Source organism: Bombus fervidus, chromosome 2 (assembly GCF_041682495.2).
Source record: "Bombus fervidus isolate BK054 chromosome 2, iyBomFerv1, whole genome shotgun sequence".
Classification (NCBI taxonomy): Eukaryota; Metazoa; Arthropoda; class Insecta; order Hymenoptera; family Apidae; genus Bombus; species Bombus fervidus.
Window position 1 is genome coordinate 8,105,377 of NC_091518.1, and position 18,302 is coordinate 8,123,678.

The following is an 18,302-nucleotide window of genomic DNA, read 5'->3' on the forward strand; positions in this document are numbered from 1 at the left end:
TATTACACATGAAAAATTAATATATTACAAATATTATTTTATCAATTTTATTCTCTAATAAATTAAAACATAACGATAACACAGTTAATACTACCTTTTTAAAATACAAGTTGTCTTACATTTATTATTTACAGAAATAATATTTTAAAAATTAGTTCTTATAATATAGGCACTAATATTATTCTTGTACAAATTTACACGTGTTTTTTATATATGAGTACTACAACATTAACTTGAAACCATGTTTGGAACTAAATTCCAATCTTTCCAACATGATAAAACTAAAAGAATATAAATATAAAAAGCAGAGGAATATACTTACAAATTTTATAGTAATGATAAGTTGTTCTTTCCTGTTTAAAGCTTCTTTTTCTTTATAGTACTTATTGAATAATCTACTTAGTTCATTTTAATATATACAGTATTTAGAGAAAACATTATAATTTGTAAAATTGATGTAATGATTAATATTGCTGCTTTGCAAAGGCACTATATGTGTATTGTTAACTTGTTGGCTTGTAGCAGCTTGTAATATGTGCAGTCTAAAATATATATATATATATTATATGTATAGCTGATATAGTATGTATATTTTTTGATAGCGCCATCTATAAAACGGTTTATTAGAATAAATATGCAAATATTTACATTGATATATATACATACATATATATATCATATATACGAGTATAAGTTAGCAAATAAAAGCACATAAATCATTTTACGAAAATAGTTCGTGAAAAAAAGACAGATATAAAAGTTCCAGATAACATTACCAAAAATGGCTTTAAATATATGAAAACATTTTAGATTTTAAATAAATGATATATGTAGTCAAAATATTGTCAATGTAAACTGTGTAATATTAATTGTTAACGTAACTCGTAAGTACACTTATTTGTCTTGTATTATTTTTTGTTATACCGAATGTTAATTAGATTAAATATAAATAGATAAAATCCAATTTTTTTTTTCATTTGAAAAGAGTTACATTAAGAATCTTCTTCTATTATTGATTATACATACACATAATTACTTCTTAAAAGATAATTATTATACAATCTACTAAAACCATATTTTTAATATTTTATACATTTTTTTTATGCATTGTACTATTTATCTTATGATATTATAATATTTTATTTTTTATATATTTAATAGTTCTGTTTATATATATTTAAATATATATTTGTGCATGTTGCAATCTTTTACAAAGTAGAAGATTGAATTCACATATATATTTAATAAAATTTTATTATTGTTATAACATTTAAAAATCCTTGACAAAATTGAAAAAAATGTTTTATTTATATTAAAAATTAAATTCAAAGTAAATGTTAATTGAGAGAATATTCTGAGCGTAATAATATAATAAAAGATTGTCTCAAAGAACGCAATATCTGATAAAACATACAAAAATCCACATAGCCAACTTCAAATAAAAATGTTTGTAATTATTTGTGTGCTATAGTTCTACTTTCTTATATATAATCAACTATTTGATGGATATAATTCGGTTAAAAAAAATAAAAATAAAACGTTTGTACAAAAAACAATATACATATGTATATGAGGATATATTTTTTACATTCAATATGCATATATACATATGTACGTAAACATATAAACAAAATCTTTTTTTGTAAAATAAGAATCGAAATATAAATGCTTAACATTATAAACTACGTATAACTATTATAGATTATATACATATCACATATAAGCATTTTATCTAACTGAAATAAATCTTCGAGCGATGAGATTATCAAAGGTATTTAATCGGAAAATTCTCGTCAATCCTTACTAGCAAATGGGCACTAGAAGCTATCTATCTTCGCGAAAAGCGTTTTAAATTAAATAATAAAAAGACTTGTAGCCGTCTAATGAATATCGCCTGTACGTATGAAGAAACAATGGTGCTATGTGTCGTGTAAAACTTGACAGCTAAACATAAGAAGTAAGAATAAAGACATCCATATATATGTAAGTAATAATAATTTATCATGAAGTAAACGAATTCAGAAAATATTGACTTAATACTGCCGACAAAGGTTTTAAGTGCATTATATGTGTATGTAACCTCTTTCGTGGTTTAATTCCTTAAAGATGAGCGTGAAACGAAACATTTGATTCAATTGTTCATCTTTTCATTTTCTACTTTGTAATTATATTACCAGAATATTTCATTTTGCTCATTTTATTATATTGTTATTTTTTTGGTATACGCTGTTTGTAATAATAAATTAATACATCGAGTAAATGTTGTTTATGAAGATATATAGACTATAGAAATAAAGAAGTTTCTTCAATTATAATATATGATTTTCTCACTTTGTACTTCACTTATATATCTCATTCTTTTATGTATGCTTTATTATATACATAATTATTTTATAGAAATTTTTAATATTATATATTTATATCGCTTTAGCAATAATTTAAATGAATTTGTTTATTGCAGATTATTGCATTAATTGAAGCAAGATGAAGTTTGCAGAACATCTGTCTGCTCACATTACGCCTGAATGGCGTAAGCAATACATAAGCTATGAGGTAAAATAAAATAGTGTTGGAAATTATAATATTTATATTTTAATTATCTTTGTTAAAAATTTATTTCTATGCCAATGGAAATATACAGGGTGTTTCAGAATAAGTAGGAAATATTTTAGGAGTAGCTTCTGCATATATAAACAATAGAAAGACTTCATATAAATATATCTTACTTGACTTTGTTTTCGAGTTATAGTGGATTTAATTTTTATTCTTTTATTTTGTATACTACTTTATATACTACTTTTCATAAAAGGTATTTGAGATGGTATTTTTATATTCCAATGCAAGCTTTGCAGATATCTTACCAATGACTGTCTTACTATTTTTAAATATCCAGATGTAGTCTGTATTTGCTAGAAACTTGAGAAACACAATACTTGTCTACGGTAAGAAATATGAATTGCAAAAGAAAAACCGTTATAATTTGAAAAGAAAGTCAAATAGGACATATCCTCATATGAACTTTTTATGGTTTAGGTATGCAGAAGCCACTCCCAAAATATTTCCTATTTATTCTGGGACACTCTGTACAATAAAAGATCAGAACACTATTAATTAAAATGACCTCTTTGGGTTAATAGGAAATGAAGGCAATGCTCTATACTGCTGTAGAAGAAGCACCGTCAGCTGAAAGTGTTGAACCAGAAGTGATATCTCGACACTTTGCTTCTTTTGATGAAGTATTTTTTACATTTTGTGACCGTGAATTGAAGAAAATTAATACTTTTTATTCTGGTAAGGATTTTCTACATGATTATGTACATATAAATTCAAATAAATGGAAATTTACAATCATATCTATTAAGAATAAAACATTTGAATAAACATTGATCTTCTTTATATATGTATAGAAAAGTTAGCCGAAGCCACGCGTAAATATGCAGCTCTTCAAAGCGAATTGAAGACAGCATTAGAATTACAACATGGTGGAGGGAAAAATAAGGGGAAAGTGAATGTTAAACCTCATTTACCAACAAGGAAGCTGAGAGAATTGAAACTTGCATTTTCAGAATTTTATTTGTCTCTTATACTTCTTCAGAACTATCAAAATCTTAATTACACTGGTTTTCGAAAGATTCTTAAAAAACACGATAAGGTACATAGAAAAAGAGATTTTGTTTCTTATTATTGCATTAATTCATACTTATTTTTGTTGTATTTCTCTAGGTTTACAGGTTCATTTAAACAATAATGAAAAAATAAGGAAAGAACTAATACTTATTTTAAAGTCCTTTATCCTATTAAACACAAGTAAAAACTCAGCACACCTCATACATCATAGCAATTTGTGTCTTATATGTACATGGTGTAATATTATCTTTATTTCTATTTTCAGTTATTGTCTGTAGATAGCGGATCAAAATGGAGGATGGAATGTGTAGAAACCGCACATTTTTATACATCAAAAGATATAGACAATCTCATACAAGATACAGAAACTACAGTAACAAACGATTTGGAAGGTGGAGACAGACAACGTGCAATGAAACGTTTACGTGTACCACCTTTAGGTGAGCATCAAAGTCCATGGACCACTTTTAAAGTTGGATTATTTTCTGGTAGTTTCATTGTTCTCTTTGTGGCAGTTGTACTTTCAGGTAATAACAAGAAGTATGTAATAATTAAAGTAAATATAATTATATACTCTATTTTCTTTTATTTTATTTCTAGCAATATTTCATGATGGCGGTGAAAACTTAAAAATTGCATTTAGATTATATCGTGGACCTCTGCTTATTATAGAATTTTTGTTTCTTATTGGCGTGAATGTTTATGGATGGCGATCGTCCGGTGTGAATCACGTGTTGATATTTGAATTGGATCCGCGAAACCATTTATCTGAACAACATCTTATGGAATTAGCAGCTGTTCTTGGAGTTATATGGACTCTCAGTTTATTAAGTTTTTTATACAGTGTCAGCTTAAGCATTCCTCCATATGTGAATCCATTAGTTTTAGTCTGTATTATGTTAGCATTCCTCTTAAATCCATTAAAAATGTTTCGTCACGAGGCACGGTTTTGGTTATTAAAGATCATTGTAAGTACTATTAACATAACATATACTGCAAGAATTGCTTCAATTTATAAGAAATAAAATTTTATTTTTATTTTTAGGGAAGAGTTTTAATATCACCATTTGCGTACGTGAATTTCGCTGATTTCTGGTTAGCAGATCAATTAAATAGTATGGCCACGGCACTGTTAGACTTCCACTTTTTAACGTGTTTTTATATTACCAATGGAAATTGGTTAGAAGCAGGAGATACTACGCAATGTATGTCTGGGTCCTTAATTGTTAGACCTATTGTTAATTGTCTACCTGCATGGTTTCGTTTTGCACAATGTATACGACGATATCGTGATTCTAAAGAGGCATTTCCACATTTGGCTAATGCTGGAAAATATTCAACTACATTCCTTGTTGTCATATCTAATACGATGTGTGCCTACAATGCTGGTAAGTTACAAACAATTTTCTAGTGTGACTGATATTATTTTCAATCAAGGAAATAAAAAATATTAATTTTAGCGGAATATTCAAATCGTTGGGAAAATCCATGGTTGTGGCTTTGGATCTTTAGTTGCATTGTCAATTCTATTTATTCACTAACGTGGGATTTAAAAATGGATTGGGGTCTTTTAGATAGCAATGCTGGTGAAAATAAATTCTTACGCGAGGAAGTAGTATATTCAGCAGCGGTATGTAAATAAAAGTATGTTCTAATCTTTCTTTTTTAGTCAATTATTTATTGCACTTGATATTTCTTTAGGGATTCTACTATTTTGCTATAATCGAGGATTTTATTCTGAGGTTTGCATGGATCGCGAGTTTCGTTCTTATTGAGTGTGGATATGTATCTAGTGATTTAATGACATCGATAGTAGCACCTCTTGAAGTCTTCAGGTACGTCTTTAGTTATTTTGTTATTTATATGTACCTCAACGAATATTTAAATTAGAGTAATTAGTATATAAAAATATATTCATTTTAAGGCGATTCGTTTGGAATTTCTTCCGATTAGAAAATGAACATTTAAACAATTGTGGTAAATTTCGTGCAGTTCGTGATATTTCGATCGCACCGATAGAAAGTTCTGATCAAACGCAAATTTTGCGTATGATGGATGAAGAAAATGGTGTACTCAATAGAGGTAAACGTAAAGTTGGTGGTAAACGACAAGCTACAAGTAAAGAAGACAAACGGGCATTGCTCAAAGAAGAAACAGTTGATATAGATATATCAAATGCCAGTTGAAAATAGTTCAATTGTTTTATTATCAGAACCTACGCAAAGCAATATTATTCCAAATTTAATGTAATTTTTATAGGACAATAGTTTGCTAGAAAGAGTGCAGGTTATACTTTATGAACAATTAGTATTTCCTTTGTGTATCAAAATTGAAGATTGTGAGGCTGAACTGAACAAGTGCCTTGTATATATCCTGTTTATTAAACTATGAATTTAATAACTTATTTCTATGATATTTATACTACAGTGTCTTCCATAAAACTGTTTTGACACTTAACATATGATTTATCGCTAATAAACTGATTTGAGAGACTTAAATGCTTTTAATTACTTTAATAATGTATGAAAATAATTTTTGTTTAAACAAGTCTTGAATTAACTGTATACTACTAATTAGTATTCAGTTGGTAAATACAAAGAAAGATAGATTACTTTATTAGTGATATATCTGTTAATATATATTTATTAGGTACTATGGTCTTCAATTTTGATTAATAAATGCATAGATTCATACTTGAGAAATGTATAAAGTGTATCATAATAGTTGTACATAGATATTAGTGAGTTGTATGTAGAAACAGGGTTGATATTTTAATATGTACATTTGTTCATTTTGCAACGAGCAATAGTACAGTCTATTTGTTATTATAGTATTATAATTTTAATTAAAGGGAAAGCACTCATTACATTATAATGTTCATAATTTTTGGTGACAAATATAAGTTCTAGATTAATTGTCACTGGGAAGTGGTATTTGTAACTTATCTCATCAAACAATTGTATTTATTTGAACTAATTATATATAAAATTTACTAGACTACAGCGTCTCTTACATTATTTAAATAATACATTTAATATGTAAGGTACCCATGTACCTTTATATTCTATGCGATACAATACATTTCTAAAAGACAATTATAAAATATGCATTAAGAAACACAAGAGCTTATATGTAGTGACTGCAGAAGGAGATTAGATTTTATACAGGTAGATGTTTTAACAAAATATATGAAGATAATAAGTAAGCCCCCAATATTGAATTAGGTACCAAGTACTTAAAATTGCAATAGCATTTTTATAGAAGTATTTTTACATTTATATTCTAAAATGTTCAAAATATTTCAACATGTTAAAAACTATTCTTTTCATTTTTTGAATACCGACAATAGTAATAATAATAGTAACATTGACAAAAGTTACTATTATTCATAGTAATAGTGCATAAAAATCTATGCCTTATACTTCTCGTTGAAAATATAACTGGATACACAAACTGTAATCTATCATCCTTTTCTATATATGTTTAACTTAAAACGAAGATTACTTGAATAAATTTTTTATCTCTTATAAAAGAAATAAAATAAAGAATGCCGATAATATAGTTTCATTCGCTCAATCGCGAATCTAAAAGAATTGTTACATTATGTTATGTATTACTCACGATAAGATATTGTTCTTAATGGTATTGTGTATGATGTATTCTTATGTATTTACGAATTAAGTATTCCAATAATTGTGATGGTTTTACATATGTATTTTTATATATTTTGTTATAGAAATAATAGTGATAACAATAAGTAGTAATATAACGTCTCCGGACCAACAGGATAAAAAAGAATGCTCCGAGAATATCCTGAACGGTTGATCGAGGGAAAATACATTATAGTTATTTGGAAGGTATATATGAATATTTGTACCCAACAAGGAGGGAGAATTTGTTGGGACTGTGCTGAAAATTACGGTATATTGTCAGACACCACCTTATAGGAGAAAGTGTCTCCGTCCAGATCAGGTACCTCAAATGCCGTAGAAGAATAGTGGTAGCAGGGTCGTTATCTTCGTACTCCAGATGCAGAAAAAGAATAAGCTGGACAAGGAGGAATTATATGCGTAAGATGAAGGAATTTTGTTACCGACAATGGAACTGGAAGTCGAGATAATTAGAAACAAATAAAAATAATAACAATAATCTTAGAAAAATCTTTTTTCATCCTGGTAGTTGGCAGTCCGGGGATGTTACAACGGTAATAACAGTAAATAGTGAAATTTATTCCTATTAAAAAAATATAAGATATTTTTATATTTCGTGTACAACATATTTTCACGTATATGTTAGTTATATGTGCACATCTTTTTTAAAAGATATACGCCACGAATTATATGCGATTACATATAATTGTAAGCAGTTTGTAGCGAATTAAATATGTAAATAATACTTGCATATAGGTTATTTATAATTCATTAATAAAATGTTCAGTATTAAAAGACGAGTGTGCTGTATTTCGTGTTCTTTATTTGTTAATAATAATTACGTTCGACAAGTTTTATTTTTTAAATTTATTTATTCATGACATGTTACACGTTATATATATATACACGATGGATTTTGCGTCGAATTAATTTCGAGCAGTGACGTTACGACTATACAATAGAATGGCGATATTAAATCGGCATCACGTGTAACTTTTTACAGGCTAAATTATAGAAAGCAATAATTACAAATGACTCGAATAATTTTATGCAAATAAAAATAGTAAAGTTTTGTGTTACGTTCTTTATATGTAATTAATAATATATCTATGTATATTTTTTAAAAACCATTTTAAAATCAAATATCTTAGGAGTTTAGTTTATTATATGCAATCGTACATTCCAAAGATTGTGTTAAACATTTTAATGTATTTCATTTTAGTTCTTTGCAATTCTATATTGAAATTGATTTCATATATTATTGTATAATCATTATTTTAAATTAAACATGATAAAACATGTTTTAAAAGGTAAATGCAATATCTGTACAGCTTGTTTCAGTTTTATATTTTTCTTAAGTTAACTTATGCTGTTTATTAGATTGCAAAGAAATAAATCATAATATATTCAATAATTAAACAAAGAAATGCTATTACTTGTAAGAACCTCTAGTGACTCGCGAGAAAAATAAAAAATCAAGTAAAATATGATTATCATTCTTCTGCAGGATGTATTCCAAGCCTAGCACAAGTATAAAAATTGTAAAAATATTCTTACAAATTTATAATATAATATAATTTAATATAATATACTAAAAAATTATGTAGACAACTTTGGCAGTATAAAACTGTAGTTTTTAAGTACAGATAGTTTTCAACCATTAAAAAGAGATAGAATATTTTAACTTTTCTTACTCATTTTCCAATGTAACGTTTTAATAGTCTTGTGCATCTAAAATGAATTTATACTTTTATCTTACATTATATAAAGTGAAATATTATAATTATAGTTTACCTTTGGAATTATTTTATAACAAATACACAAAGCTATATGTTATTCCTTTAAAGCCTAAGTTATTTCTCCAAGTACATATTGCTGCATTTTGCAATGAATAATGTACATATAATAAACAACAGCTGGTATAAAATACCATAAAAAATAAATAAATTTACTAATTTTTAAATCTTACTTATTAAATATAATCATTTTTATACAATGAGAAACACAACAATATGTATCTATTCTCTGTTCTAAACAGATTTCATTAGAATAGTTTAGGCTACCAAAGGTCAATAGTTAATATCTACAACAACAATCAATTAAAATTTCAATGCGTACTTGTATATACTTGTAACGATGTACGCTCATATAACAAAAAAAAAGAAAAAAATAGAGCCTCGAGAGAAGTCTTCAAATGGCTTCTTTAATACAATTATAATCATACAATGAATTTTGCGTCTAACAAATTTTCAAAGCGTTGATAATTCAAATGATAAAAACTTTCTTCCTTTAATACTAAATTATGCACATTTACATGCGTCAATGTAGAAGAATTTTGTACATTAATTACGAAAGTAACACGATACAACTTGAAAATGTGGATATCATGTTTTCAAGAGCTTTTCGCGGTTCCGATTTCGCTACCGTGACTACTGGAAGCTTTCGACTTTCTTTCTGGATCCATAGCGATTGAAATGAATTCTTCTGAAATCTTTTTGTCCAATCCTGTGTATGTTTGAGCTAGATCTACTTGGTCTTCTCCTATGGAAGTCATCCTTTTTGGGGACTCCGTTTTTCTTTCAGTCTGTTTCTTTCTTTCCATGGTGTCTTCGTGTTCCACAGTTATGTGACGTTTCTGCTTTGGTCGAATCTAAAATTAAATACCATTATTCATTATTCCTTTGACTATCGTTAAAGAATATAAACGATAGTATACTAAATTATATTGTATCTAAATTAATTTTATATTAAAGAAATTTCTTCCTTAGATATATGTGTCTAATAAATATATTTCTTAAACTTATATACATTTTACATATATTTTTGTTTTTATGTTTGATTATTTAAAACACTTAACAATAGTAAATAGGTAATTTATTAATTGAATTGATTTATAAATTACTATTCTATGTACTTATTCTTATTCCTTACAGCAATGAAGATATAGTAGTTATGCATTTTACTTTCATTAGTCTGCCTTAAAGAAATAATAAAAATAAAAGTCGTTCCATTGTAGGATTATTTCGTCCAATCCAATCGGTGTAAGGAACGTTTTTTGAGAATAAAATATGACATAGTGCATGTGAAATTAAGGGAAGAGTTTATGGCATTACATTATTTGTTTTGAATTTCTTCCGAAGATATAAAGCTTTAAATTGCAAAATACAACTTTGGCCTATTTTCGTGAAAACAGATCATACTTGTGAACTTTTGCTTTGGAAATTATTTAGAGGTTTGTGTTCATTTTCTTAATCTTGCGATGGTGGAAATTATTAACAAATCCTTGTTGTAACAAAATTATAATAGTTTGAATAGAAAAGAATGTAACCGAAAATTTTGAACATCTCGGAAAAGTAAATAATTAAAATATCTGCAAAATTCTATAATTCTGCTATAATAAATAATAGTAAATTATACAGAATAAAATTTGATGAAAATTTGATGTATAGTTCTAGAGATTTCGCGATAGCCGGATCAGAAAGTATTGTAATTTCGAAGAAAATACAAGAGAAATTTTAAGGTGACATATCTCTTAATTGAATTTCACCTCTATTAAATCTGATGGTTTAATTATATGACATTACAGAGCTATATATAGGTATATGTGTATATTATAGTCATATTATAAATTCATCAAGAGTTTGAATTTTGATAAAACATTTTGGCACAATATTCTATATACAATCTTCTATTACCAATTATTTTCTCAATGAATTCAAATAAATACAATGGCCACGAAAAGTATTGACACATACTCTCATTTTTAAATGAAACGTTTATTTTTATCAGGTTCCATATTTCATTTTCACAGTCTGAAATTTTTGGAGTCGCATGAAAGAACTATTAACTAAGCGATACGAAATTTAATATTCTGGAATCTAATTAATTGATACGTAAGTACTATAAGAAATACAATGGTGTAGTAATACTTTTTATAGCCACAGTAAGTAGGGGATTAACCATTTTCCATGGATTTCCATTTCAACAATCTTAAGAACACTTACGCATCAAATCAAGTACAAAAGGAAACTTAAGAAATAGAATTCACTACGTTTCGCTTTCACAAATACTGAAATCTGCCAAGAAAGATTTCGAAAGAGCAATTAGGAGCGACAAGAACGGTTCAAGAATTTTTTCCGTGGTTACGCATATAATTATATATGCAAAGGGAAACGGCAGAAATCGATGTCAAAGATACTGATGGCTATTTTGACACGGCGATACTTTCTAGCGTGAAAGATCGTGAATGAAATACGAAGGGATTATTATGCTGAGTCGGATACCTACGATTTGCGATGGAGGACGAGCTGCGTATGGCATGTGTGGTAGCATAGGAACGGCACCATAAGCTGGGGCAGCTATGGGCAATGGTCCAGCAGGCACGAATCCTCCAGGAAATTTTGCAGGAGCGCCAGGCATTGCATAAGGCGACTGTCACAAAGTAGAGTTTGTTAACTTATTATTTTGTTGTCTTTTTCTTTGTTTTTAGTGTTAGCAAGTTTCAATCCACAAGGAACTTCTATCATTAAAATTTCTCGATAGAAGATATCTATTTTCTGCTTTCCTAGCTAATTCATTTTAATGAGTACGTTATATGTAATAACATTAAATGTAATATTCGTGTGACGAGATGTAATACTTGTAATGTTCACAGATTGTCCAAATCTTTGGAGTAACACACTGTGAAGATGATGGTTGAGATGTGTATAACACGAGGGATTAGATTTCGTTATAAAACTTGTATCTTTTAAAGAAAGAAAATATTTTTAATATTTGGTTACGATAACTGGTATATACTTTGTGCTTTGTATGTGTTTAAGTGGAATCACGATTCATCGAAGACCAAGATTTTCTTTTTTACCCAGAAATGTATATTAAATGTGTAGTATATCAAAGAATTATTTGTACTATTTTTTATAATTATTTATATTATATATCAATTAAAATATATTAAATATGCTATTGAAATATATGTAACGAAATATTTATGCATTACCACATATTTTTGTATATTGCAAAATCTCTAAAAATAGGTTGAAACGAATAGGAAAAAGAGGAAGAACTTTTGTTTATTTTTTTTATAAAAATAATTCATCTTACCTTTCAGTTATAAAATTGAATGTTTATCAATATGTTAGAAAAGTATTCACTACGTTGAAGCGTACATTAGGATATATGTCATATTAATGGAAAGAGAATTGCTGTAAATTGAAAAAAGCAATTATCAATTTTGCAAGTCGAGTGATTCTAGTATCGCCACTCGATACACAAACTATAAAATCGCTTAAAAAATAACAACGTAAGCAAAGAAGCGATTCAAAGATAATTACTTAAACTGATCCGTTTATATCAAACTTAATACTTTCTATAACGTAACATTTAGTTTGATACAGATCACATCATATTATTCACTACATGACCTATTCCGCAAAGTACTTTCAAATTAAAAACGAACATTAATCAATGTCGCATATATATCTGCAATAAATTACCCGTCACTAACATTCCATTAAACATCAACCTCTCTCTGCCCAACCCACTTAACTGTTAGACAAAACAACACCTACATCTCATCAAATAGAATTCAACAACTAGATCACCTATAAAATGGATAAAATAAATTCACTGTATCCATTCTAAATTATCCGTCACTAATATAAAATTCCATTAGATATCAACCTCTCTCTGCCTAATCTACTTCAGTATATTAAATAGGACGATATCCGTATCTTATTAAATAAGTTCAACCACCATCAAGGTAATAAAATACATTCGCTGCATCCATTCTAAATCATTCATCATTAAAATTGCATGACACACCAAGCTCTCTTAACTCATGATTAGCTCATTTACAATTAAAAGAATGAGTTTGGATCTTATTAAATTTACTTTATAATATAACAGTATTTGGATTTATATTTATTATTTTTTTAAACTCTTTTTAAACAGTTTCTAGGAGTTGAATTTCGAAAAACGCCCAAACACGTGTTCGTTTATTTCTAGTGGAAAGTTTGCATGCCGAATTTCACATCTCTAACTTTAGTGGACATAGAGATACGGTTATCCTGTAAAAAAATTTGACCCATTTTTCCCCCTTTAGGATCTGTAGTTTCCATAAATCTTTCTTTATCTCATGCCTACGTCATAAAAGAAGTATACTGTGCAAATTGTACGTTTCTAGGTACACCGGTTTGGACTGTGCGATTGACGAGTAGGTCAATCATTTCTGTATTATATAAAAAGGCATAGAATTTATTATTCTTTGTCTTTACATTAAAATAGGGTTATACTATTAAGCTTTATGGAATCTATATTTAACACAGTAAATTCCCTTACTATAGCCTCATTAAATATTGTGACATTCACCACATAAACATTAATAAATAAATACAGTAGAGTTGTCCCTCATAACGCGACTATATTCTGCGCTATACATATGTGTTATATATGGATTCGCAGTACAAAACGTTAGAATTAAGTAAGTTTTTTGATGTGACAAAAGATAATATGCATTCTAGTTTTAAACAATAAAAATTTCATCATTATATAATATAATATAACATATTATATATATATACACACACATATAATACATATAATATATAATGAAGAAATTTATATATGTATATACATAGAAAACATATTATCGAATTGCTTAAAATTAGGTTCCACTAATATCACTTTCTGGATACTGACACAGCTTCTTTGTTGGTTGAATTTTATTCAGTTTCAAAATTGGGCATATTCATTATTCGCAGATATTTTCTTCTAATTATTTTCTTAAGAAACATTTTACTTTCATCGTTATTTTCCAAATTGCGTTATACGAAGGCAGTAACAATGTTTTGATCACGTTCTATGGTAGTACCGCGTTACATGGGGTTCTACTGTATGTTCCATATCATCTACCGCTATCATTCAACCAAACATTAACTTCCTTTCCGATCTCTTATTTAATCACCAAACAAACCATCTCATCTCACGTATCGAAAAACAAAAGTAAACTTCACCAACGAGAGAATAAACATAGCACGCATTCCTGGTCGAAACCAATCGCAACTATTCACCGCAAGAATCTCGCAGGCATTCAGACCGCAAACACGTATTATGCCTGGAGCATCCTCGAGAACTCAAAGGGGAATCCGAAAAGCGAGGCGGGAGAGAAGCTGACTTGCTTTATCCTGCTGACACAGAAACACCTGCACCTCGAGCTCGTGCATCTCCGAAATGTAGGCACGGAGATCGCCCGGAGCTCGGAGTTTCTCTCGACGCTTGTCGTCTGAACTTTCTAGCTCGCGTGTCACTGACCTATCCCTACCTCCAGTTCGCCGGAGGTCGAGCCGTAGTAGCCGAGTACGAAGGGTCGTGGGAGAGGATCCGGCCTCACCTGGATCATCGGATGCATCGGTAGCATCGGCTGCACCACGTAAATAGGCTGACTTTTCGGCACGTGGTTCTGAGCGGTGACCCACTGATGGACCATGTTACGGGTCTTCAATCGACCATCGTTTGTTACTTCGTCGACGTTGCTCGCTCGAAGACATCCGCAGAGCTTCGGAGTCAAGGTCAGACAGCTGTAGCCCGAAACCAACAGCTCGGCCACGCTGGTCACTAGCAAACCGATGCTTGCCAATAGGCCGGCCCAGCTATTCTCCACATCGGCTGCTTCACTGTTTTCATCCTGTAAAAAGACGATAGTTTGTATTTTTTTATCGTTTCCTTTTACTATCCTAGAGCTCTGTGATTCGATTCTATCGTGTTAACTCTCCCTGGTACCCGATGGTACAATTGACCGTCTATCTGAGAAAAGTGAGCCACAGTTTTTCTTTTTTTAATATGAGTCTAAACATTAATTTATTTCGATAAGCTGTGTTGATTAAACGAAAGAGGAGGAATTAATTTTTTTGTTCAAATTAAACCTAGGCAACATAAGAAACTAATTAGTAACACTAGACAGTATAACAAGAAATTAGTTGTTGCATTGAATATTGTGTGCTCACATCTACTTTAAATCATACATTACTCAGTTTGTTCAATATTGAGCTTGGTCTAGTTTTGCTCGAAACGTCTCCTATATAGATATCGATTGTATTTTTTTTAGTCAAGTAACTGAATTCTCATGAAATTATTATTCGTTTTGTAAACATAAAAGAAACAAAGCTTTCTAAGATTCATTATAATTATTAATTCATACGTAACTAATATTAAAAAACTTGCAAATTTATTCAATTCATCACTCCGTTTTATAAGTTCCTTTTCCAGGTAGATGTTTTTACTGTTTTAAAGTGCTTTTTTTTCGCTATTATGTTTACAAGTATATCGATTTTTCTTATTAAAATGTAACATTTTAGCTGCAGTGTTTCTCAATGAAAAACTTGCTCATTTATTCGTTCTTTCTCTGAGCACTTTGAATGATACATCAATTTTTATAAATAACAAGAGATGTAAATTTTGTCAGTTTTAGCCTATTACATGTAAACTGTGTAAAATTATCGGAAGAATTAGAAAGAAGATATTAGTGTTAGAGAACAAAGATATATCACGATTACTCTTAAATAGATTGAAAAAGGAAAAAAAGAAGATTCACTGGACAACAAAAATTATAACATACTACAAGTATATTATAAATGATGGTCTTTGCAATTTGTAATGGTATATGGTACTTTTATTTTATTAATGATTGATGTTACTTTAATTACAAGGTCATTAGCGATAATTACATTTGATTATTTACATTAATCTGGGTTATTAATTACCTTAGACTTTCTATAAATTTTTGCATTTTATGAACCTTTTTCGACTTTAAATATGGTAATTATCTTTAATAAGGAATTTTAGTGCATATTTATTGTAAAATATATATTTAAGATTTATAGATATATAATCTTTATTATCACTAGAATATAGAATATGGAATAATTTATTGTAATAATTAATATAGAATAATTTTTATTATATAATATAATAAAATTATATATTTATTACTCAATATGTTTACGTTTATTATATATTTTTTAACAAATAAATAATAAATAGTTTTATTACACGTACGATTACATTTGCTTATGGAATATGTAATTTAACTAATGTATTAGTATTTAAAAACACGTATAAATGTCTATTTTGAAACTTTTGTCACTCGATATTCAGCTGAGCTATTAGTTTCTTCTCCTATTGTTTCTGCAACCTCATTGCATTGAATGTCGCACAAAAATATGATGTAATTTAATGTACTAACTTGAATATTGTTATATCGTAATATAAACAGCAAGTTTCAATTTTCTTCGTCTGATAAAAGTGTAAGGTTTGATTGATTTTTAAAAATCTTTTGGTAAAAAAAGGTGGGTCATAAAGTTTAATACTATCTCGATGAAAGACAAATGAGGTATAAAGACGTATGAAATATTCGGAATAATTAACGAGGTACGTTACTGTAGAAGAACGGTAAGCTGGTACTTCTTCGACTGAAAAGTAAAGATAAATATACAGGTACAGGGTACCTACTTCGGAAGACTTTCTCTTGTCAGGCGGTTGAACGAAACTATAGCAATTTATATTCGTCAAAGTCTATTTACTTTGACCCAACAACGTTACATTTGAGACTCGTTTAACCCTTGCTAAATAAATATCCAGAATCATTCAAGGCATTAACCCTTGCTAAATAAATGTCCAGAATCCATACAAGTATATTAATGGCACGGTTTCTAAAACACGGTCGGAATGTGCTATCGTCTATGGAGATGACATATTAAAATTTATATTACCTAACAATATTAGCATTAAATCAGCAGAATTAATAGCAATTCAACATCTTATAATTGAGCAATCAAAAACTACAGTATTCTCACCGATAATAGGGATGCTATCACATTTATCAAGTATAGAGATCTGATGATATCGTACTTGATACATTGGAAACAAATCACTCTGTAATTAATGAAGGTGAAACAGTTATTTTTGCATAGATGAATATTCTAATGAATTGGCGGACAAGATAGCAAAGGACGTGCCTACCTTATTTTTAACAAAAAAATTTGAAAAGTCTCCGATTCAACTGGAACAGCTATAAACATAGCTGAATCACCAAACGAATGAAATAGACAAACTCTGCAGCCTCGAATGCAGTCGAAATCAACAAAGAATTTTTTAACAAGAACCTAGGTATCAGGAATGTCGATCATTGACATGAAATTGTATTAAACGGACTTAGAATTGGTCAGACTAAACTTGCACATACGTATCTAATCTCAAAATCTAATTCGTCAAAACCTAACACTAACCAACGTACGATATGTGTAATTGTCAAATTACCATCAAACACATGTTCTGTAAACTGTCTTAAATACAATTACTCTCGTAACAAATACCAGATCAAAGGAGCTTTAGGTGGAAATCTCTATGGTAAAACTCAAGTTTCACGCGTCTTCTCCTTCCCGAAAGGCATGTCCTTATTTAGCGATATTTAACTATAATATTCTAATAATAATAAATTCCTTTCTGCTAATATTGTTATTATTAGCTATCGCTAATAACAACGTGATGGAGTTGATGGATTTTATTATTCTTTTTAGAATGTTTTTTTACATTATTATTTTTAGAATCAACGATTTTCTATTCAAAGAATTTTTTAAATTTAAGACAATGTGGATCTTTGAGTATTTTCTATTCCCAAAAGTGTTTCTTTTATAAACGAGTTAAAATATGTTTGTACTACCTTTTTATTTAATATTTACACTTTGAATAACATTTACAGAATTTACATTAATAAATTTATTAGTTTTACTGAAAATTCATATTAGTACTGTTATACTAGTATTAGTATGTTAAATACATACCCAACAAACATATACAAATTTATATGCAAGCTACAACATTTTTAACATTATTTTACACAATTATTATCACAAAACTCTTATCGTTTAATATTAATATTGTTCATTTATTACCACATTTTGATCATTTCACTAGAAAGGATAAGTGCATTTATCTTTCGAATTACCATTTTTGAAATCAACACAAACTTTC

General features: G+C 28.6%; 2 protein-coding genes across 9 annotated transcripts in view; one reads left to right on the top strand and one right to left on the bottom strand.

Moving 5' to 3' along the window:
• The first annotated feature begins 731 nt into the window (after nt 1-731).
• Nucleotides 732-8,087, top strand: LOC139998095 (solute carrier family 53 member 1). 4 transcript variants are annotated; one of them, XM_072022360.1, is made up of 10 exons: nt 732-884; nt 2,462-2,553; nt 3,138-3,291; nt 3,408-3,652; nt 3,893-4,154; nt 4,228-4,595; nt 4,673-5,015; nt 5,088-5,257; nt 5,329-5,462; nt 5,552-6,627. In XM_072022360.1, exons 2-10 carry the CDS (start codon nt 2,485-2,487, stop codon nt 5,811-5,813), a joined length of 2,007 nt encoding a protein of 668 aa, XP_071878461.1. In that variant the 5' UTR covers nt 732-884; nt 2,462-2,484; the 3' UTR covers nt 5,814-6,627. The 4 variants fall into 4 exon arrangements, with proteins under 4 accessions (XP_071878461.1, XP_071878462.1, XP_071878458.1 ...); XM_072022361.1 differs by lacking the exons at nt 732-884; nt 5,552-6,627 and adding exons at nt 1,668-1,983; nt 7,364-8,087; XM_072022357.1 differs by lacking the exon at nt 732-884 and adding an exon at nt 1,673-1,983.
• A 42-nt stretch (nt 8,088-8,129) lies between these two features.
• LOC139998096 (uncharacterized) overlaps nt 8,130-18,302 on the bottom strand; it is a 29,792-nt gene continuing 19,619 nt past the window's right edge. Inside the window, exons 4-6 of one of the 5 annotated variants that reach the window (XM_072022362.1) lie at nt 14,596-14,958; nt 11,565-11,708; nt 8,130-9,927 (exon numbers count right to left, since the gene is read on the bottom strand). In XM_072022362.1, the coding sequence (XP_071878463.1) occupies nt 9,670-9,927; nt 11,565-11,708; nt 14,596-14,958 (765 nt within the window). In that variant the 3' untranslated portion in view covers nt 8,130-9,669. Of the gene's footprint in view, nt 9,928-11,560; nt 11,709-14,585; nt 14,959-18,302 lie in introns of all 5 variants that reach the window. The other 4 variants (XM_072022363.1, XM_072022365.1, XM_072022364.1 and 1 more) reach the window with 4 other exon arrangements.